General features: G+C 47.3%; 1 protein-coding gene across 1 annotated transcript; it reads left to right on the top strand.

Annotated features, from left to right (window-relative positions):
• The first annotated feature begins 7,423 nt into the window (after window positions 1-7,423).
• Window positions 7,424-22,010, top strand: Ahcy (adenosylhomocysteinase). Its single transcript, XM_027421407.2, has 10 exons — window positions 7,424-7,549; window positions 12,587-12,777; window positions 14,159-14,234; window positions 16,068-16,217; window positions 16,841-16,953; window positions 17,408-17,615; window positions 17,698-17,785; window positions 17,888-18,005; window positions 19,670-19,864; window positions 21,194-22,010. The coding sequence occupies exons 1-10, from the start codon at window positions 7,522-7,524 to the stop codon at window positions 21,323-21,325; spliced, it is 1,299 nt and encodes a 432-aa protein (XP_027277208.1). The 5' UTR covers window positions 7,424-7,521; the 3' UTR covers window positions 21,326-22,010.
• Window positions 22,011-22,758: the final 748 nt, after the last annotated feature.

Here is a 22,758-nt window from a genome sequence, read left to right on the forward strand (position 1 = left end):
AGTCATTTCACAAACACCGTGTATCACACGCTGAACTGACCCTTGGAGAATGAACATTTGGCCAAACTAGACACATTTCTGACTTTTCTGCTAATGGGACAAACATGTCATTGGGTAAGTTACGAAAGTGTCCCCCATACATTCCATATACACAGTTCAGACACCGTTACGTCTATACCCATTTTGCAGGTGGACAGACTGAAGCTCAGACTGGGAGGAGAGGAGTGTGGTCTCCCAGCGGTTGAGTCTGTAGCTGGCCCTGTAAAGGCAGTTTCTGGAACTCTGGTCACCCACCTACAGCAATCTGGGAAGAGAAGGGCTGAGGTAGGAGGGAGAATAACTATTTCAAGGACTGGAAGATGGTTACATGGCATCAGACACCTCAAGGCAGACCCCAGAGGGTGTTTACACCCAGGAGGGGACCTGGAGGGAGGGTCATGGGAGAAGGTGATAGAGGTCTCTGGACAGGGATAGACCAGTGGTGGTGGTGGGGTCATCTCAGAAGGTCAGAGTTCAGCCCGTCTCCTGATGTCAGCAGGTGTCCTCAACACTTGGACCTCATTCCCTTGTTTTGTCCCACAGTGAGAGAGAGGCTGGAGCATAGGAAGGCAAGTGAGGATGCTTTGGAGTGGACGGCCTGGAACAGCCCTTAACCAATAGCAGAGATCCTGCTCTCCCCACCCCTGGAACAGGGAGCTCAGTGTCTGAAAAAGCACACAGGGAAAGGGGGTGCAAAGGGCAAGTGGAGGGGGCAGCTTGCCTCTGCCCAGGGGTTGGGAGCCCAGCAGCCTGCCAGAGGCATCCCTGGAGCACAGATTTAGAGGAAGAAGTCTAAGTCATTATGCTTTTCACTGGAGCCCATGTCCCACTTCCCTGGCATTGTTAGCAGTCCCTTGTATCTAGCCTGGTACATGTGTGATTATAGGTAAATCCCAGTTTGTCTGTGTCTCCCCCTCTCCTCCTCACCTTGAGACAGAATCTCAAGTAGCCTAGGCTGGCCTCAGATTTGTTATATACCTAATGATGCCCTTGAACTTCTGATCCTCCTGCCTCTGACTCTCAAGTGTCGGGTGTGCTGCCAGACCCAGTTGTTCCCTTTTCTTTTACATAAATAATAGCATTATAGGTCACTTGTTCTCTACATTGTTGTTTCTGATTCTTTATGTAACACACCTTGAAATTCGATATTAATAAACATCTCCCATTAAACACTGGCAGTCTTTATAGGATGGTTCAATGGGTGATGATACTTGCCACCAAGCCTAATGATCTGAGTTCAATCCCTAGAACGCACATGGTGGAAGGAGAGACTCACTGCTACAAATTGTCCCTTGACTTCCACATGAATGCTGTGTCTCATACCCCCCCTCACACGCACGCACGCACACAGGCATGCACACACGCGTGCGTGCACACACACACACACTCACACATGTGTACGTGCACACAAAAAAAAAACTTAAAAAATAGCCATCTTACTATATTTCTCCCTGGGGATTGTACCATCACTTAACAAATCTACTGAAGGCTGTGTCTGCCTTTTCCAGCCTCTGACTTTTACCATCATCATTCACACATATGTGCATCTTTAGGTTAAATTCCTCAAAGTGGAGCTATTTGGTCAAAGGGTATGTGAGTTTGCTATCTTGTCAGCAGTTACCAGAGTGTGGTTTATGAAAGTTTCTACATTCTATGTCTTGGGGGGGGGCTGTTTCCCTAAAGCCTTACCAACAGTGTACAGTCACATTTAAAAACATGGCTCAGGCAAGTAAGAGCACTGGCTGCTCTTCCAGTGATCCTGAGTTCAATTCCCAGCAACTACAACCATCCTTCAAGACCCAGGGCCCTCTTCTGGCCTGCAGGTATACTTGCAGGCAGAACACTGGATACATAAATAAATCTTATTTAAAAAAAAGAAAGAAAGAAAAGAAACCCAAATATTACCTTTTTTCAAATCACATCAATGTAGTGGTAGACTTTCCGCTCCCATAGGGCACTAGTGAGACACCCTGTCCCTCATATCTTTCCTTTCCATTATGAAAGGGCAAAAGAGCCAACCCCTAAGACATCACAACGGTCCTAAACGTGTATGTGCAAAAAGAACAGTTCTGTAAAATGTATGAAGCAAAGGCTGATGGATTGGAAAGGACAAATTTCAATAGCTCTTTCGTTTGGAAGAATGGCTAAGCATAAAATCAGCAAGAGTATAGAGTTCTGCATCACCATTAGCCAGAAGCATGTCTTTGGCATCTCGCTGATTCACTAAACAACAGCAGAACACACATTTGTTTCAGGTGCTTGCAAAACGTGCACCAAGATTGACCTCATCCTGGGTTGTTGTCCTTTGTTTTTTGCTGTGATAGAAGAAATCCTTACCAAAGAAACATCAAGGGCTCATTTTCGCTCACAGTTCAGGGTAGAGTTCGTCATGTAGAGGAAGTCAAGGCAGCTTTGTATCAGCAGCCACATCACGTCCACGGTGAGGACAGAGGAGCGAATGCGCTAATATCCAGCTCTCAGTGAGGAGAGAGGAGTGCATGCATGCTAATATCCCTTCATCTTACACAGTTCCAGGGCCTCCTGCCTGTGGTGGTATATTATTTATGCTTTATTAAAGCTTGCCTGTGGATTCAGAAAGCAAAGTTAGTCACAAGCCATAGAAGCCAGGCACATACCTTTTAATCCCAGCAGTCAGAAGCTAGGAAGTGGTGGTACACACCTTTATTCCCAGGACTCAGGATTCAAGAGGTAGACAGATTTCTGTGAGTTCAATGCCACCCAGATCTACACAAGATTGATGCAGTCCTAAAGAGAAACAGCTGGGTGTTGGTGGCACATGCCTTTAATCCCAGCACTACAGAGTGAGTTCCAGGACAACCTCCAAAGCAATACAGAGAAACCCTGTCTTGAAAAACAAAAGAGAAACAGCTCACAAAAAGATGACCTCAGCACCTAGGATCAGAGGCTTTTAATCCCAGCATTAGGGAGGTATATAAGACAGGAGCAGGGTCTCAGTCTCAGGATTCATTCTCCAGCCACATTGAAGATAGGAAGACATTGAATTCTCAGGATTCTCCAGCCACACTGAGGAGAGGCAGCTGTCAGAGGTTTGGTGGAGCCAGGATCGCCTTTCAATCTGAGGTAGAGTGAGAGCTAGTGCTGGTTGCTTTGTTTTTCTGATCTTCAGCTTGAAGCTTGAAGCTTGAACCTCAATATCGGTCTCCGAGTCTTTTATTTTTCTTGCTACACCTGCCCAGGGAATGGTGCAACCAAAATGGGTTTTCCCAAACTGATTTCAACCAATGTAATCCAAATAGCCCCTCATATGCATGCCCAAAGGTTCATCTGCCAAGTGGTTTCAAAGTAAAAATTGCCACGGTGGTGGTTGGAAAGACATAGGACTCTGAGTTACTTCTCTAAGTCCATGTCTGCCTGCACTATGTCCCGCCCTGATGAGACTGGACTGAACCACCCACAATTAAATGTTGTCCTTTCTAAGAGTTGCTGTGGTCATGGTGTCTCTTCACAGCAACAGAAACTCAAAGACACTAACCATGATGTGGGTCAAATCTCCACAAATTGAAATGCATTAAAACCATACAGAAGGAGGCAGAGGCAGGCGGATCTCTATGAGTTCAAGGCCAGCCTGGTCTCCAGAGCGAGTGCCAGGATAGGCTCCAAAGCTACACAGAGAAACCCTGTCTCGGAAAAAAAACCAAAAACCAAAACAAAAAAACAAAAACAAAACCATACAGAATATATTCTTTAACCACAATAGAATCAAACTAGAAACCAATGACAAAACAATAATGGGAAAATGTCTGAACCTTTCAAAGCTAAACAACGCATGTCTAAATAGTTCACTGGTCAACAAGAAGCCTCAGAGAATTTGTTTATTATTGTGTGCACTCATATGCTTGTGTATGTGTGCCAGTATACACAAGCCACAGTGCACATATAGAGGCCAGCAGACAACTTTCAGTACTACCTTTATGTCAGGGTGTTTTTTTTGTTTCTGCTTAAGCTTTGTAAATTTCCACAAATTTGTAGGGATTTTCCTGTCTCCACCTCCCATCTTGCCATAGAAGTGCTGGGAATACAGATGCACAGCATCGCACCACATCTAATTTTGTTTTGTGTGTGTGGTACTATATGGTTACTTGAAAACTTTAAGTTACTGAACCACAGGAGAATCTTTTTTTTTTTTTTTTCCAAGACAGGGTTTCTCTATGTAGCCCTGGCAGTCCTGGAACTCACTCTGTAGATTAGACAGGCCTCAAACTCACAGAGATCCGCGTGCCTCTGCTTCCTGAGTGCTGGGATCAAAGATGTGTGCCACCATGTCTGGCTTGAGAATCTTTTTATTATTGATTTATTTTTTGAGATTATACTATAATTATATCATTTCGCCCTTCCCTTTCCTCCCTCTAACCATCCCAAGAAGCCACCTGCCATTCCACCCCCTTCAAATTCATGGCCTTTTTTTCTTTAATTGTTGATGACGTGTGTGTGTGTGTGTGTGTGTGTGTGTGTGTGTGTGTGTGTGTGTGTATGTGTGTGTGTGTATGTGTGTGTATACATACGTGCATATATACATATATATTCCTTTTTTAATACAAAAATACAACCTACTCAATCCATATAATGTCACTTGTATGCATATGTTTTCAGGGCTGACTAATTGATATCAGATAAGCAGCAATGACATGTTTTTTCCTGGGGAAGACTATTTCTCCTCGTCTCTGCCTTCCTTAGCTGCCTGTTCTTTGTCTAGGGCTGAGACTTGGTGAGCTCCCCCCTTCCACGTTAGCATGTCCATTTGTGTCATTCCTCTTCAGGATATGTTTAGACAGCTATGTTGCTGAAATTACATAGCTGCAGCCCCTCTGACATTCCTATGACACACAGTCGCACACCAAACTTCTTGTTTCTCTGGCTCTTAAAATCTTTCTTCCGGTGCTGGAGGGATGGCTCAGAGGTTAAGAGCACTGGATGGTCTTCCAGAAGTCCTGAGTTCAATTCCCAGCAACCACATGGTGGCTCACAACCATCTGTAATGAGATCTGATACCCTCTTCTGGAGTGAAGACAGAGCATTATATATACAATACATAAATAAATCTTAAACAAACAAACAAACAAACAAAAGGTCCTGCTCCCTCCTTCATGACCCTGAGCCTCAGGTGCAGGAGTGAGAGGCTGATGGACTGGGCTCTACAGCTCTTCATTTCCATCGGTTGTAATTTTCTGTAGTGGTCTCTGTCTTTTGTAAGGATTCCTCCATGAGGGATGAGAACTACACCAATCTGTGGGTATAAGGATAAATATTTAGGATGCAGTTATGGATTATGGTGGAACAATCTTTTTGTATACTGTGAAGATGTGTTGCTCTCATTGGTTTAATAAAGAGCTAAAGAGCCAATAGCTAGGCAGGAAGAGGTTAGGTGGGACTTGTGGACAGGGAGAGAGCTCTGGGATGAAGAAGGGCAGGGTCACTAGGAGACTGGGGAGAAACAAGATGAACATGCCACGCTGAGGAAAGGTACCGAGCCAAGTGATAGAATGTGGATAAGAACTATGGGTTAATTTAAGTTGTAGGAGCTAGTTAGTAACAAGCCTAAGCTGCTGGCTGAGCACATATAATTAATAAGTCTCTGTGTGGTTATTTGGGAGCTGGCTGGCAGGACAGAAAATTCCAGCTACAGGCATGTGTACCCATACACACACATCATATACACAAATCAATAATAATAATAGCAAAACTTTAAATGTTAAAAATATGTTTAAATGTTATTAAAAATAAATTAAGAACCAGGCAGTGGTGGTACACATCTTTAATACCAGCTCTTGGGAGGCAGAGGCAGGCAGATTTCCAAGTTCAAGGCCAGCCTGATCTACAAAGTGAGTTCCAGGACAGCCAAAGAAACCCTGTCTCTCTAAAGAAAAAAAAGACTCGAATCATAGGCTAGCAAGATGGCTGCTTAGTGGGCAAAGGTAATCGCCACCAAGCCTGATGCTTTGAGTTTGATCCCTGGGACCCGCAGAAGTAAATGGAGAGAACCAAGTCCCTCAGTTGTCCTCTGACCCCTACATGCAAGCTGTGATGACCTGCACACACAGAAATACATAAATAAATAAATTGTAAAAAATAAAACTGATTGTATATTCAACACTCTCGATAAAGAAATGCCCAAGCCTAAATAGTTTTACTGGGGAATACTTCAAAAGATTAGAGAGTTTCCAAGCAGTGGTGGCACAGGTCTTTAATCCCAGCACTCGGGAGGCAGAGGCAGACTGATCTCTGTGAGTTCCAGGCCAGCCTGGTCTACAGAGGGAGTGCCAGGACAGCTAGGGCTGTTACACAGAGAAACCCTGTCTGGGAAAAAACAAAAACCAAACCAAAACAAAAAGATTAGAGAGTTAGTAGAGACTGGAGAGAAGGCTCAGTTGTTATGAGTGGTTATTGCTTTTGCAGAGGACGTGGGTTGGAGTTCTAGGTTGGTCCACTTCCATTTGAGATTAAGGTGGCTCACAACTCCCTGTACTTCCAATTCCAGGGAATATGATCCCTTTTGGACTCCAAGGGCAGCTGCACACAGGTGGTGCACATAAAACACACACACACACACACACACACACACACACACGCACGCACGCACGCACGCACGCACGCACGCACGCACACACACGCACCCTATAATCACAAATAAAAGTTTTTAAAAGAGTTAATAGGTGTTCTGTATAGTCTCATCTAGAAAACAGAAGAAGGAATACTTCTGTGTTAGTCAGCTTTCCATAGCTATAACAAAATACTCCAGACAATCAATTTACTAGGAGAAAAGGTTAGCCCAGTATGGTGGCCCAAGCCTGTAATCTCAGCACTTGAGAAGCTGAGGCAGGAGGATCTCAAGTTTGAAGTGGGACAGGGCTAGTCTGGACAACATAATGGCTTGGGCAGAGGGGGGATGACAGAAGAGAGAAAAGAAAGAAAGAAGAGGGGAGAGACTGGCCTGGAACCAACTAGCTGTCGACCAGACTGACCTCGAACTTGTGGCAATCCTCCCGGCTCTGTCTCCCTAGTGTTGGGATTACAGGCATGTATCACAGCTCTTTACTTGTATCCAGTGCGGTAGTCAGTCTTCAGCCCATTGATACCTTAAGAAATAAGGCTCAGGAAGTAAATTGCCTAGAGCCTGAAAGTTCTGCATTATTTTGACCTCTGGTTCACTTGCTGGGAGAAGAACTGCCTCTCTCCATGCTCCCTTCCAGCCGGGTGCCAGAGGTCCAAAGGCTACAGAGCATAAAACGTATAATTTCTGTGGTAGGGATCGAAGTCCAGCCCTGCGGCGGCTCAGCGCTTCACCTCGAGCTAGGCTCCGCCCCCAAGTCTCAGCCCTAGCGGGACTCATGAATATTCAAATAAGAAGATATTTAAAGACGCGGGCGCCAGGCGTAGATCCCTGCCTCGCGCCGTCCGGCCCCATTCGCTGAGTTCGTCATTCCTAGCGGAAGCGCCGCCAACATGTCTGATAAACTGCCCTACAAAGTCGGTGAGTCCCAGGGTGCTGGCCTCCGCGGCGACTCGACTCCCTGCCCTGGGTTTGTTGGCCGTACCAATCGGCGTCTGGTCGAGGAAGCGGCCTCGGGGCGCCCGGGACCCCCTAGAATCGCTGGCCTGGCGGTGCAGGTGCCTGGGGGTTGGAGTCCACGCGCCGCAGAGAGCTAGCTGTGGGAAGCAGCCACGGACTACAAGTCCCACCGTGCCCCGCAGCAGGCGCCCCGAGCGGCGGCGCGGGCTATGATCCTTGCTTCGGCAGCGTGCTTCTCGTTGAGAGACTGGCCCTTGGGAAGCTGCCCTCGCGGCTCTTGCGCTGGCGTCTGGTGGTCTGTGTGGCTCCCAACAAGGGTCCACCGCCTTCTGGGCCTTGAGGGTGGCCGGAGAGCGCACTGTGCTCCAGGTGCTAGTGAGGAGAGGCCTGGAAGACAAGCCCTGGTGCACTGGGGACTTGGGGCCAGCTCAGTCTGTGGGGTTGTCTGGTGGAAGGCCAGAAGAAAATTTGGAGTGGTTAGAAATTACCCTTCGTTTTGTTCCAGTGATAGAAGGCTGACTGAGTAAACAACGTTCAGTTGAGCGTTTACAATGGGATAGGCACTGCCATTATTCTAGACTAATCCGTTTTATTACTGTAGCTCCCTGGGGAAAGAACGATTCTCCTTTTACGATAAAAATTCAGAGGTATGGGAGTTATTTTTTCCAGAATCTTGCAACTGGGAAGTGCTTACCTAGAATTTGGACCCAATACGTCATCCCTTTCACTGCTGTCTGTATGCAAGGGAACACACTAATGAAATTCAGTTCAGGCTGGGATTAGTGACACAAGTTTGTAATCCAGCACTCACTTCTGAGGCTGAGGGATCCATCAGAGGTCAGCCTGGGCATACAGTGAATTTCAGGCCAACTTGGACAAAATAAGGAGACACTATCAAAACAAAATCACAAACCAATCACTCCCCCTCCCCCCAAAAAAAAGCAATTCAGTCTGGCTAGCTTTTAAAATCATTTCAAGACCCCATTAGGTTGGAGAGAGTCACCAGCATGATATGGATGCTATCCCATTATAGGGAGGAGGAACTTAAGGGAGTTCATCAGCTATCAGAGTAGATTGTTGTCTCTATTGGGGAGATACTGAAACTGAGGCCCAGAAAGGTTTAAGTTAGTGTTGTCTTGGTGGAACAGCTAGAATGTAGGCTTGTCATACTGTGGAGGGGTTGGGGAGGACCATATGTTGAGTGGCTAGAGATAAGGCTGGATTTGGAACCTGGGTTCTTGGCTGTGTGGGGGTGGAGATCCATTAAGAAGGACATGCTGTATGCCAGACCTTGTCCACTTGGTGTTTTCTATAATCCTTGGGTGTACAGTAAGGTTCAGGCTGATTATTCTTAGTCTAATGAAGCAGGTTCAGGAAGGGTCACACAGGCCTTTTGGCTTGCTCTTTTGACAGGTGTCGGTAGCCCTCTGGTTCTCTTGGCACCAAAAGCTCCAGAGTTTGGTACACTAGCTCCTCCTGTCCCTCTGGAGTGAAAGTCCCACTGAGAGCTCTGGAACTGGCACAGCTGCCACAATGCCATTGAAAGAGTCATTTCTAGCTAGAGGGACAAGCGATAGTAGATGGGGTGGAGTTTAAGCAGGAAGGCACAAAACCCAGGGTCTTTTTCAGGAAGGCCTTGAGAGCAGCCTCGACCACCATCTGCCCTGCCTCTGACTGGAAACCATAAATGCTGGGGTTCTCTTTCTTTCTTTCTTTCACCATCCTTGCCCTGTTTCAACCCTTTGTGAATCTTTGCTCAATCAGTTTTAGCAGATGATATGGTCAGTTAACATTTTCTGATTTCCTTCTCTATGCCAGGCCCTGCTGGTTACTGGAGATATAAAAGTGACCCAGGTACAAGGTTGGGACAGATAGGCCTATGTAGTGTAGCATAGTCTATTTGTGTGAGGAGATCTGTCACTTTTCACTCTTCATGCTACCAGCCCCCATTCTCATCTCTCCTCACAGGTCTCTGGTCCTCATGCTACCATTTTGTTTGCTTGTTTTTTGGGCCTCAAGATCTTCCTTTATCCTCCACAGCACTGTTTTTATAGGTACATGTCATTATGGTTGGCCAGTGGGATCTTTGAAAAGACAAATCTGGTCACGGGATAATAAATACCTCTTTTGAAGCTAGATGACCGACCCCGCTACAAGTGAAGTCCCGATTCATCTTAATGTCCCTGATGTGTGTGTGGGTGTTTTGCCTGCCTGCATGTCTATACACCAGGTGTATGTGCTGCCCACACAGGCCAGAAGCGAGTGCTGGATCCCCTGGGACTGGAGTTATAGCGTCTCTGCCAGTGTCCATGAGCTGTTAGGAATTGAATCCCGTTACTCTGGGAAGAACCGTTAAGCCATCTCTCCAGCCCCTCCATTTCCAGGTGTTTTGAGCGTAGACTGAGCCAGGTACTGCATCTGATGAGTTGACTTGTGTTAAAGCCCTGTGTGGCTGAGCAGCTGGTAAGGGGAACAAGGTGGAGATAGGAGCCGGTGGGGCCTGAAGCCCAGGTCAGGATTAGGTTTTAAAATTTTTAGGTTTCCCACTGGTCTGTAATGAAATGTGGGAACAGAGGGGACCATGGAGTTGCTTTGTCGGCCCACCTGAGAAGTGCTTTAGACAAGGGTGAGATACTCAGTCAAAACATGTTGAGTGGCCCATACCTTCACCCCAGCACCCAGGAGGCATATCAAGTTTCAGGACAGCCAGAGCTACATAATGAACCCTGTCTCAAAAACAAAACAAAACAAAACAAAACAAAAAAACCCCTAAACAGTAACACAACAGCAGCAAAGAAACCAAAACCAACTAAACAAACAAAAAAAACATGATGGCAAGCAAAAATGGAAATAAAATCTTAGAGGCTTTTGGCCAGCAAGTTGATTGAATGGTGGTTTCATTTCCTAAAATGGGAAGACTGGGTGTGTGTGGCTAAGGAGTCTTGAGGGCTCATACTTGATGGGTAAACAGTTGGACACCAGTCTAGAGTTGCTGAGTCAGCAGTTAGATTATGTGACTCTCAAATTCCTGGGAGAAGTTTGTACTGGAGGTCAATACCTGGGAGTTATCACCATGGGGAAGGTGTTCACAGTCATCTGAATAGAACTTATTTGGCAGGAGTTTGGAGAGGAGCGATGATGGGTCCCCAAGGGCTCTTAGAATGTGTCAGATGAAGAGCAGCTAGGAAGGAAGGAGGGAGAAGAGAGAATCAGATGCCAAGGAAAAGCAAACATTTCAGAAATGATGGAGTCGTTAGCGAGGTCTCTGCTCCTGTGAGAAACCTGAGCATAATTACCCCAGGGGTACCCAGAATAGAACGGTAAGGGATGAGAAAATCAGGGACCAGGGACAGCTTATCCTTTTCGACAGACAAGAATGCCTAGTCTAACTACAGATGAGGATGGAGTCCGTGGACAGAAAGTAAATTGTCAAGTAATGTTATCAGTCGATGAGGAAAGATGACTGGGGAGAAGAGAAGGGGATAAACTTATTAGGAAAATGTAGTAGGGTTGCTGGGATGTGCCAGGTGTCCCTTGAGTTTTATGTTGATAGTAGGCAAGACTGTTGTCCCATGCCTGTTGATTCTCCTGCCAGTTCAGGCCTTAGCTACATTGAAGAGCTGGCTCTAACTAGGAGGAAACTTTGGCTTTTGCTGTTGTTTTGTTTTTGAGACTAGGTCTCTGTGAAGCTCAGGATGAACTCAATTCTTCTTACCTCAGCTTCCCTAGTGCTGGGATTACAGGCATGAAGCCACCCACCCAAGCTTTGGGTATGAGCTTTGCTAAGTGAGGTCTCAGAGGCTAAGAGAGCAGGGGATGGACAGAGGTATCCTAAACTGGACGAAAGAATTGGAGATGCTGAAGGGGGCATGGTAAAAGACACTAGAAATTGATAAAAATCAGTGGTGTAGAGTCTGAGCTGTTCCCTCTTGGAGCTGGGAATGTACAGGGGGAAGACATGCCAGATGATAACCTGGAGAGAGGAGAGAGGAGAGAGAGAGAGAGAGAGAGAGAGAGAGAGAGAGAGAGAGAGAGAGAGATGAGGAGCTGTGTATATTGCTGATTGAACCCCTGGTAGGGTAGATCAGGGTCTTGGACACACCCTGTCACTGCTCCTTTGAAATTATTTAATGCAGTGTAGGAAGCAGAATAATAATAAAGTCTTCATAGTAGTAGCAGCAGCAGTAGTGTCTGAGACAGGGCTTCATGTAGCCCAGGTTGGCCTTGAACTTGCTATGTAGTCAAGGATGACTTTCCTGCCTCTATCTCCCAAGTACCAGAATTACAGGTATGGTACACCACTCCTGGCATGTTTAACTATTTGTTAAATTATTAAGATTTCTGTAACAGCCTTCTTTCTCCTTCACCCTTCATTTCCTAGGGTGAGTGAGACCTAAGCTCCCCAAAGGTAAACACACTGGGGAGATGGTTCAATTGGCAAGTTTGCCTGTCTTTATAAACATGAGAACCTGAGTTCATGTAAAGCTGCAAGGACCTATAATCTCAGTACTGATGAGGCAAAGGCAGGAGGGGAGTCTACCTAGCCAGATCAGTGAGCTTCAGGTGCAGTGAGATCCTGTCTCAAAAAATAAGACAGAAATTGAGAAAGACACTGACATTGGCCTCTGACCTCTATATACATGCACATACATAAAAAGAAAGACCACTGTCCTTTCATTTAAAAAATAATAGTTAAAACAAATCTCACCATGAACCCCAGGCCCATCCTACTACACTTGCTGGATTTGAGTTTTCCCAGGGGATCGATGTTTGAGGTTGGTACACCAGTGAAAACGATTGACAGTGGGATTCAGTCTCAGCTGTTTTTCCAAGAGGCATTTGTGCTTCTCTTTGTTGTGAGTCACAGAATGCTGTGGCAGATTGCTCAGCCTAAGGGCTATAGGGCCACACTTGGATCACTCTTTACACCGGGATGGTGCTTCATGGTTGATGGGAGGAGGTGGCTTGTGTAACTCTCTCTCCATCTTGTTCCTGCAGCGGACATTGGACTGGCTGCGTGGGGACGAAAGGCCTTGGACATAGCTGAAAATGAGATGCCAGGTTTGATGCGGATGCGGGAGATGTACTCGGCATCCAAGCCGCTGAAGGGTGCTCGCATTGCTGGCTGCCTGCACATGACTGTGGAGACGGCTGTCCTCATTGAGACTCTCGTGGCCCTGGGTGCGGAGGTGAGGTCCACAGCCGTGTGACTCCTTTGAGTCCCTTGCCCTCTCTGGGTTCAGCCATGGAAGAGGACTGGTTGGGAGACCTAGCTGGTTTTCTCTCCATTTCCCACTGCTAACACCTGTGGCAGAGAAACTTGAGGGCCTCTTTGGCTTTTGAGCTAGCATCCCACTCTGTAGCCTAGGCTGTCCTGGAATTTACTGTATTGTTCAGGCAAGGCTCAAGCTATCTTTCTACCTCAGCCTTCCAAGTACTGGGATTTTACTTCCATTGACCTTTCTTTTAGATTTGTTTTTATTTTGTGTGTATGGATGTTTGCCTGAATGTACATCTGTGCACCACTTGTATGCAGTGCCCAAGCAGGCTAGAAGAGGTTGTCATTTTTCCCTACAACTGGAGTTACAGTTGGTCATGAGCCACCATGTGGGACTGGGAATTGAACTCAGGTCCTGGAAGAGTAGCCAGTGCTCTCAACCACTGTATCTCTAGCTCCCATTCTTTTTATTTTCAACATTCAGTTTGTTGGTGATCTGATTTCATGGCTTTAAATACTGCCTGTGTGGTGATGACTCATGTACAAGCCTCTCACATCTAAGTATTGATGTAAGCCTCTTGGCCATCAAGTACACATCCCATGTCGAACAAGTCCAAACAAACTTTCTACCCTCTGCATCCTGAAGTCCGCTACATCCATCACTAAATGGCAAGTCTAGCCTGGAGATTCTCCCTGCATGAGGACCCTGGAGTATTTGACAGCCACACATCACTTCCACCGTTGCTGCTGTATTTCTTCTCTGCAGCCTGCTTTAGCAGATCCTTCCCTGTCTCCTTGTTCACATAGCACTAGAGTAACGTTTTATTTATTTAATTTTGTGTGTGTGAGGGTTTCGTCTGCGCCTTCATGTTTGTATGTGTACCACATACATGCCTGGTGCCCACAGAGCCCAGGAGAAGGTACTGGTTGTAAGCTACACTGTGGATACTGGGAACCAAAACCAGGGTCCTCTACAAGAGCAGCAAGTGCTCTTAACTGCTGAGCCATCTCTCTAGTTGTTTATTTATTTGTATGTGTTTTGAGTCAGAATCTCACTGCATAACTCGGGCTGGCCGGGAATTCTCCTATAGCCCAAGCTGGCCTTGAACTCTGATCTTCCTGCCTTATATCTTGAGTTTTTGGATTATAGGTATGCCACCATGCCTGGCTCAGTGATTTATTGCCTTTTTTTTTTTTTTTTTAAAGTTCTAGTGGTATCTTTTTACTGCTTTGGCTTCTAGCTATTCACTTGCCCAGAGTACCAGCCTTTTACTCTTGGCCTCAGGGCTTTCTTTTCCCTGTTTCTTCATAGCCACCCGTGACCAACAGCCTTGTTTTCCTGGTCCTTCTAGGTGCGGTGGTCCAGCTGCAACATCTTCTCTACTCAGGACCACGCAGCAGCTGCCATTGCCAAGGCGGGCATTCCAGGTGAGTGGGCTCACTGTGGACTATGTGGGAGTGGATAAAGCACTTTGCTTTTTCGTGTTTCTCTTACTGACTCTTGTAGTATAGGTTTCCATAAGCAGACAGAGCCCCTTATCCCATTGACTTACAATAAAGAGCTTTTTTGCCCTCCTACCTCATCTCAGATCCCATGGAAGATACCTATCTACCCACTGAGTTATGTGGTCTCTAGTGGAAGAATCTTAAGATTGGGAGCTCCATGGTGCAGAGGATAGGGAAGCTCCTTAGAGGGACTCTTGATCATTTACTAAAGAACAAACTGGTGCAGTGTAAGGCAGAGCTGGAATCTCAGGGATGCACTGGCTGAGGTGTTGTGGTAGTTTAGGAGTATGTGAAAGGACCAGAGTTAAAGAGCAAAGACTTTGTCTCAGCTGCTGCAGAGTGGTACATGTCTGTCTGGACTCAGTGGTGGGGTTGGGGGGTGTTAGGTTCAATGGTGATTAAATAGAATATACAAGAATTTTTACCAGGGGGCTAGAGAGATAACTCAGTGGTTAAGAACACTGGTTGCTCTTCAGAGGACCCAGGTTTGATTCCTAGTACCCACATGACAGCTCACAACCATTTGTAACTCCAGACCCAGGAAATCCAATATCCATTTCTGGCCTCCTCAGACACCAGGCAAGCACATCATACATAGACATATTCATAGGCAAAACACTCAACATGTGGTGGGAGAGATCTTTTTGTTTGTTTGTTTGTTTGTTTGTTTTTCGAGACAGGGTTTCTCTGTGTAGCTTTGGAGCCTATCCTGGCCCTCGCTCTGGAGACCAGGCTGACCTCAAACTCACAGAGATCTGCCTGCCTCTGCCTTCTGAGTGCTGAGATTAAAGGCGTGCACCACCAACGCCCGACTGGTGGGGGGAGATCTTAATCAGCCATAGGTAGCGGGGGCATTGGGAGGGGCTCCTGTCGAGCCTCACAGGGCTGAGTGCCTGTCAGCAGCTCCCACCTTAGTGAGGCTCGGCAGCCCTCCTTCAAAAGAGGCTTTGCTTTTGACAGCATTATCTTCTACAGTTGTGGGGAGGGAGGCAGCCGACTGCTTGGCTGGTGTCCTGTGCAAACAGGAGAGTCTTGAAGCCCACACCTGTGGCGTTCCACACGGTGGGAGGACCAAGGCCAGCAGCCAGCACCCCTGTTTCAGGTGCTGCTCTCCAGTGCTGTGCTGAGTGCTGCACTTCCTAGACTCTCTTGAGGTTTTTGTGAGTGGTGATGGCAGTGCCTCCTTATGGGGTTTTTGTGAGGGCACTCAAATGGGCACAGAGCAGTTACAGTACCTGACACAGAATGCTCCGTCTTTAGTAGCTTCTCTGGGGGAACTTTGACCAGGCATCACCTGAAATTACCCACCACCGAGACTGCCAGGCCTTCAAGACCTTTCAGTGAACAAATCCAGGGTCCTACCTGACAGTGCCCAGTGAGAAGGATGCCCTTCTGGGTTAGAGTCCTATTTTTTGTAGTCCAGTACCCTACTCCCTGGAAGAAGGAAATACAAAAGGGAATAATTATTTCTAGACACATAGGTCTAGGGCTGTGTGTGGCTTCTGTGTCAGTGATTTATATTACTGCAAGCCTCATTTATAGAAGAGGAAACTGGTAAAGTGAATTTCTCAAAGTCACTTGGCTGGAAAGTTCAGAGCCAGGGTTTGAGCTTAGATCTGTCTAGCTTCAAGCTGTATACTTCCCATTGCTTTCTATAGACTGGACATACATAGGGATGGGAATTAGGAAGGGGACAGAATTGGCTCTGTTTCTGGAACCTCCCTGCCAGCTTCTCATGTGCCACTCACCCTCCAGTGTATGCCTGGAAGGGCGAGACAGACGAAGAGTACCTGTGGTGCATTGAGCAGACGCTGCACTTCAAAGATGGACCTCTCAACATGATTCTGGATGATGGTGGTGACTTAACTAACCTCATCCATACCAAGTACCCACAGCTTCTGTCAGGTAAGCAGCTGGGCTGGGCACTAGTGGCCTGAAGGGAGCCTGCCCCTTCATAGACCTGAGGCAATGGGCCTGGCAGAACGCCCAGATTCTCCATAGGCCTGGAGGACAGGAGGTTCCTGCAGGCATGGAGTCTGCCTTCTGACTTGTGCTGTGAAGCCAGGGTAACGGGGTAGAGCCAGAGCTTGCTGAGCTCATTAGCCAAGGCTAATGTAGGGCAGTGCTAGGAATGGTTGCAGAGAAGCAGCCTTGTTGACTGTGTGACAGGGAGGAGGAGGATGGAGGGTGGAGAATACAAAAGGCCCTGAGGTAGAAAAAGATTGACTATACAAAAACTAGCATGACTAGTAAATGAAGAAGCCATCTCTTGAAAGTATTATAGGACAACTGGATGAAGAATAGTGTCAGGCACTAACTAGCACAGTGGTGGGAGGAAGGTGTTGGGAAGTTGAGTCATTAGGCCTGGTAGGACTTTATATGGGAGGCATCAGATGATACTGGCCTTGGTGACTTGGTAGACTTTACGGTCAGGTACAGAGATGGGAATAAAGGAGAGGGGGACACTTGGGAGTGAGAAGGGCTTTGGGTAGAGATGTGTTCTCTGATGCTCTCCCTCTCTTGTTCAGGCATCCGAGGCATCTCTGAGGAGACCACGACTGGGGTCCACAACCTCTACAAGATGATGGCCAATGGGATACTGAAGGTGCCTGCCATCAATGTCAACGACTCTGTCACCAAGGTGAGCCCTGGGGTAGTGTCAGCTCCAGTTGTTGCTGCCCAGTGAGCCGAGGAGTGGATCTCTGAAGAGTGTCCAGGAAGGGTATGGCCTGGGACATGAAGCCCTTACCTGAGGGGCTGAGGGTGGAGAGTGCATTGAAGGGAGACCTGCACAGTGGGTCATGGCTGCTTCGGGAACATTGTGGCTTTGATTATCAAGAGCTTTAAAGTTAAGCACATTCTTTGACCCAGTAACCTGTCCTGGGCATTGCTTCCCTGGGCTGCTTCTAGAGCAGCAGAGACCTGCTAGAGAGACAGTCTTGAGGCTGATGGGGAGGGGGTCATGTTGGCATTGTCTAGTGGAGAAGATTCTTAGGGGGTCAGCCAGGCTGACAGGGCTCAAGTCTCAGGCCTGTGGGATGCTTTGAGGCCAAGGCTTTGCCTGCCCCTCATCCCCTTACCCCCTCTCCTTTCAGAGCAAGTTTGACAACCTCTATGGCTGCCGGGAGTCCCTCATAGATGGCATCAAACGAGCCACAGATGTGATGATTGCGGGCAAGGTGGCGGTGGTGGCAGGCTATGGCGATGTGGGCAAGGGCTGTGCCCAGGCCCTGAGGGGTTTTGGGGCCCGAGTCATCATCACCGAGATTGACCCCATCAATGCACTACAAGCTGCCATGGAGGGTATGATAGCTCAAGGTCTGGCTGTTGGGGCTAGAGGAGGACTGAGGCCACCTTTGATAACTCATGCTCGGTGTCTGCGCAGGCTATGAGGTGACCACCATGGACGAGGCCTGTAAGGAGGGCAATATCTTTGTCACCACCACAGGCTGTGTTGATATCATTCTTGGCCGGTAGGTACCACGTGGGAATCCTAGGGAGCAAAGGTGCAAAGGTGCACAGGCTTGGGGCTGTTCTTGGTCTCTGGTCTCTCACGGGGTTGGGCTCCCTCATAGGCACTTTGAACAGATGAAGGACGATGCCATTGTGTGTAACATTGGACACTTTGACGTGGAGATTGATGTGAAGTGGCTCAATGAGAACGCTGTGGAGAAGGTGAACATCAAGCCCCAGGTGAGAAGCCCCAGCCTTTCCCGCAGGGATGGTGGTGAAGGGCGGGGAGGATGCCTCTCATGGAAACTTTTGTAACCTGGAGAGTGCTGTGTGTGTTGGATAAGCCTCATTTCAGAGTTAGGTTTGAGGTATCAGAGTTGGTCAGCAGGTGTGTGGAGCGTGGTGACCTGGCTGCTTCAGGTCACTATGTACTTGGGAGTGAAGATTGCTTTGTATACAGTGGTGGCCAAAGAGACAAGGCTCTGAGGGTGCTCATAGCCAGGCAGGCATGCTGGCAGCTGAGGTGTGTGGGCTGAACTGGCAGCAGGGTCAGGATGGGGGAGGACTGGAAAGGGACACTGCATTTCTGTCTTTGCTCTGGGCAAAGTAGGCCATCATTATTGAGTTAGAGAAAGGGTGGCTTTGCTGCAGGGCATTGAGAGATAGTTCCTTTGGAGTACATGCAACTTTTATCTGGCTTTTCATGACAGGGTTTCTCTGTATTGCTTTGGAGCCTGTCCTGGAACTTGCTCTGTAGACCAGGCTGGCCTCGAACTCACAGAGATCCACCTGTCTCTGCCTCCTGAGTGTTGGGATTAAAGGCGCTGGCTTTTTATTTCTTACCTGGTTATAAAAGCAATGTTCCTGGAAAAGGTTTTGGCTTTGTACATTAAGAGCTCTTTTTTGCCTTGTACAGCTGGAGATTAAATCCAGTGCTTCATGTAAGCTAGGCAAGCACTGTTACCAAGCTAGTCAGGTCCTCAGTCCTGCATCCAACCTTATATATAAGTATCCTCTCTCTCTCTCTCTCTCTCTCTCTCTCTCTCTCTCTCTCTCTCTCTCTCTCTCTCTCTCTCTCTCTCTCTTTCTGTTTCTCACTCACACACACACACATACAATTACATTTTACTTAATCATTTTGCATGCTCGTATGTCTAAGTACATACATACTTGCATGTGGAGGTAAGAGGACAGCCTGTCACAGAGGATTCTCTCCTTCCACCAAATGGTTCCCGGGGATTAAATTTAGGTTTGGCAGCAACAACTTCACCCACTGAGCCATCTCACCATCCTGCATTCAACTTTTTAATGGCAATTGAGAGCATGAGACCTGGCCTCAAATTGTCAAGGCTCAAATTGCAGCCACTTCTTAGATGTAGCTCTGAACAAATGACTCAGCTTTGTAGACTTCAGTTTATTTGTGAAAAGGTGATGCTGAAGCACTTAAATGATAGTCATGAGGGGCTAGAGAGATGGCTCAGTGGTTAAGAGCATTGACTGTTCTTCCAGAGGATCTGGGTTCAATTCCTAGCACCCACATGGCAACTCACAACTGTCTGTAATTCCAGTTCCAGGGGATGCAACACCCATGACAAAACACCAATGCACACAAAATAAATTTTAAAAAATGATACTTATGTGGGTAAAGGATTATGTACACACTATGTGGCAGTAATGACAGTACTAGCTGCTACCTTCTGAGGACCTACTACCGTATTCCAAGTGCTTTATAGATCTGAATTCATTAAGTTCTCACAACAGGCTGGTGAGGTAATTTGCTACTCTTAATTGTGTGTGCTAGCTCTGTAGGGTTGGGGGCATTTCAGGCTATCTTGTGCAGGGTAGGAGGTGGGCAGAGACAGGTGGTGCCTACCAGCCCTTACTGTTGCCACGGGGACTTGCAGGTGGACCGCTACAGGCTGAAGAATGGGCGCCGCATCATCCTGCTGGCTGAAGGCCGGCTGGTCAACCTGGGTTGTGCCATGGGCCATCCCAGCTTCGTGATGAGCAACTCCTTCACAAACCAGGTCATGGCCCAGATTGAGCTGTGGACCCACCCAGATAAATACCCCGTTGGGGTTCACTTCTTGCCTAAGAAGGTAAGCTCTTGACTTTCCCACAAGCCAAGGCTCCTGTGCTATTCCTGGGCTCCCTGTGTGGGCTTGGCAGGGTATGTTGTTTGCCTACTGTCTTAGTTGTCCTCCAGAATCCTCCAGAGCACACCCATAGTGGCATGGGCTTTGAAGTGTGGCTCACCAGGTTTGGAGCTTTGTCTCCATTCCTCAGTTGTCAGGTGAAGGCAAGAATATGTTTCTGAATAATAATGGCGAGGTAGTTGGTAAAGTAGGCTGGTTGGGAAGTGAAAAGTTGAAGAATACATGCTCCAGATAAAGGGGTGGCTGCCACTCAGCTGTCACCAGCCCAGGACACAGCTCCAGTGGACAAAGCTTCTGAGCTCTGAAGAGAAGCCATATGCTAAGGTCTTGGTATGAAATAATTTTAAAATATAAGCAACATATTGTAGTTTAAAAAATGGATGGGCCCATTTACTTTGTTTGTTCATCTGTTTGGTTTTGAGACAGGGTCTCATTATAGCCCGGATTGGCCTGGATCTCAGTATGTAGACCAGGCTGGCCTTGACTCCTAGGTCTGCCTGTTCCTGCCTCCCGAGAACTGGGATTAAAGGCAAGAGTCTCCATGCTTATCTTGAAATTTTTGTTTGTTCATTTTGTGGACATGGAGCCCAGGTCTTCATACATGCTACACAAAATATCCCTTAGCTGCATCCCTGGTACTTGGGTGGGTCAACTAGGCATGTCTGTAAGATGCATACTGTCTAAGCACTATTAGGTACCTTAATTAATGATGATAGTAGCTACTATTGACTAAATAAATCACCCCCTTGAACTAAAAATCTGAATGTCATTGATCTTTGTGATGGCCACATAGGATATATTTATTATGTGTGTCCTACAAGTGAGGAAACCACGGTTTAGAGGCTGGTGTACTCTTGGGAGTCACTGGGAATCCAGCTCGTACTGCCCAGATGGTCACCCATTATGTGGCACACTGGTACAGAGAGCCGTGAGAAGGCAGGCGTCCTGAGCTAGATTGGCCAGGCATAGGAGACCTTCATTCTGCTTCTGATACAGATTCCAGGTTAGGCCCTTCTTGCCTTTACTTGCATCTATGAACCTGATAATCATTTCTTTAGTGTAGGCATTGTCCTCCCCTTCCTACTTCTTAGGAATGTTTGTGAAGTTCTAAGGACAGTGAACATAAAACTGCTTAGGAATGTAAAAGCACTCTGTGCTGAGGGTAGTACCACTTGCCAGTAACCCCCCTCCTCCCCAGAGCAGTTCTGTTGGGTAGATGAGGCTAAGGGTACTAGAGTATGACACTAACTCCAGGTTTCTGTTTCTCTCCAGCTGGATGAGGCAGTGGCTGAAGCCCACCTGGGCAAGCTGAATGTGAAGCTGACCAAGCTGACTGAGAAGCAGGCCCAGTATCTGGGCATGCCCATTGATGGCCCCTTCAAGCCTGATCACTACCGCTACTGAGAGACAGGACTGTCCTTCACCTTCCAGCTGCCATCCTTACTCCAGGCCCTACCTCTCTTTCCCAAGAGCACATGTCACCAACTTTGCAGTTGCTTCGCCAGTGTTCGTCCCGCTGAGGCTGGTTACTCTGGCTGGTCTCTGTTGTGTCCTTCATACTGTTCTAGGTGTGGTGAGGGGAACTGAGAGTCTCCAGTCAAGATAAGAGGTACCTGGGAGCGATCCACAGGGGACACGAGCTTCGGAGTCTTGGAAGTCCTGAGGCTGGATGTGGCTAGTGGTGGTCACAAGCCCATGCATCTTACCATCCAGACCCTCACTTGGGCTTTATTAGATCCATGTGCTTAGTTTCTCAGCCCGGGACAGGGCAGGAGCCACTGGAGTTTGGAGGGGCTTCCTCAGAGCTTATTTACCATTGGGCCGTCTCTTAAACCTCAGAATACTGAGGTTGGCACTTTTGGTCCCTGTTTCACGGGGTTAGAATAGATTAAGAGATAACCAAGAAAGGAAAAGTGACAGCTAGAGATTGAAAGGGACCAGAAAAAACAAATAGGCTAAGGTCTGTCACTGTCTTGTAATTGATGGTTTTGTGACAAGCCTGGGTCACAAAAAGACTAATTTGATTTATAGTGTCTAGAATGTTAACAAAGGAAGGTGGATTAAATAAAATTTCTGGTGCCTAAAGAAATTTTGACCTTTTATTATATAAGATATTGACTACCATGTCGATCACCATGTATGCCAGTTTTTAAGTGTGTGTGGTATGTGTGCATTTGTGTGCAGGTATGTGTTCTGTGGTCATGGAGCCCGGAGGAGGACATTGGGTGTGTGATCACTCTCTTCTGTATTCCTGAGATAGGGTCTCTGACTGAACCTGGAGCCAGGCTGTTCTGTTTCTGCTCTCCCCACCCCCCGTCCACCAGTACTGGGGATACAGTAGGACATGGCTTTGCTTAGCTTTTTTACAAGTGTAAAGTAGTCTTACCCACTCAGCCATCTCTTCAGGGAGTCCCTCAGAAATGTAAAGTCAGAGATCTCATAACTTGAGTCATACAAAAACGTATGAGAAATTGAGCTCCCTGTTATTTGTCCAAGTGGTCATTTAGTGAACCCGTTTAACCCTGAAGTCAACTAAAGGCAACCCAAATGTACAGAATGACATTCTGAGTGCCCTCCCCAGAATGGAGAGCCCGGTGTAAGTGTGAGCGCTGAACACAGATGGCTGGGATGTCTAGGTAAAGATAGGTTCTCTCAGGAACAGCTCTGCCATCCCCTGCCCCTTCCCCTTTTCTTCCCAGCTTTTGGATTCCATGTCTGGCAGCAGGAGAAAGGCATTGGAGAAGAGGTAGTGCTTGAAAAGACTTTGGAGAAAAGTAGGGTTTTTTGTTTGTTTGTTTTTGAGACATGGTCTCAAGTTGCCCAGGCTGGCAAACTAT

This window comes from Cricetulus griseus, chromosome 6, assembly GCF_003668045.3.
Source record: "Cricetulus griseus strain 17A/GY chromosome 6, alternate assembly CriGri-PICRH-1.0, whole genome shotgun sequence".
NCBI lineage: Eukaryota > Metazoa > Chordata > Mammalia > Rodentia > Cricetidae > Cricetulus > Cricetulus griseus.

Coding starts and splice junctions, on each gene's coding strand:
- Ahcy (XM_027421407.2), top strand. CDS start 7,522: ATGTCTGATAAACTGCCCTACAAAGTCG. Junction 7,550..12,586: donor TAAACTGCCCTACAAAGTCG/GTGAGTCCCAGG, acceptor TTGTTCCTGCAG/CGGACATTGGACTGGCTGCG. Junction 12,778..14,158: donor TCGTGGCCCTGGGTGCGGAG/GTGAGGTCCACA, acceptor TGGTCCTTCTAG/GTGCGGTGGTCCAGCTGCAA.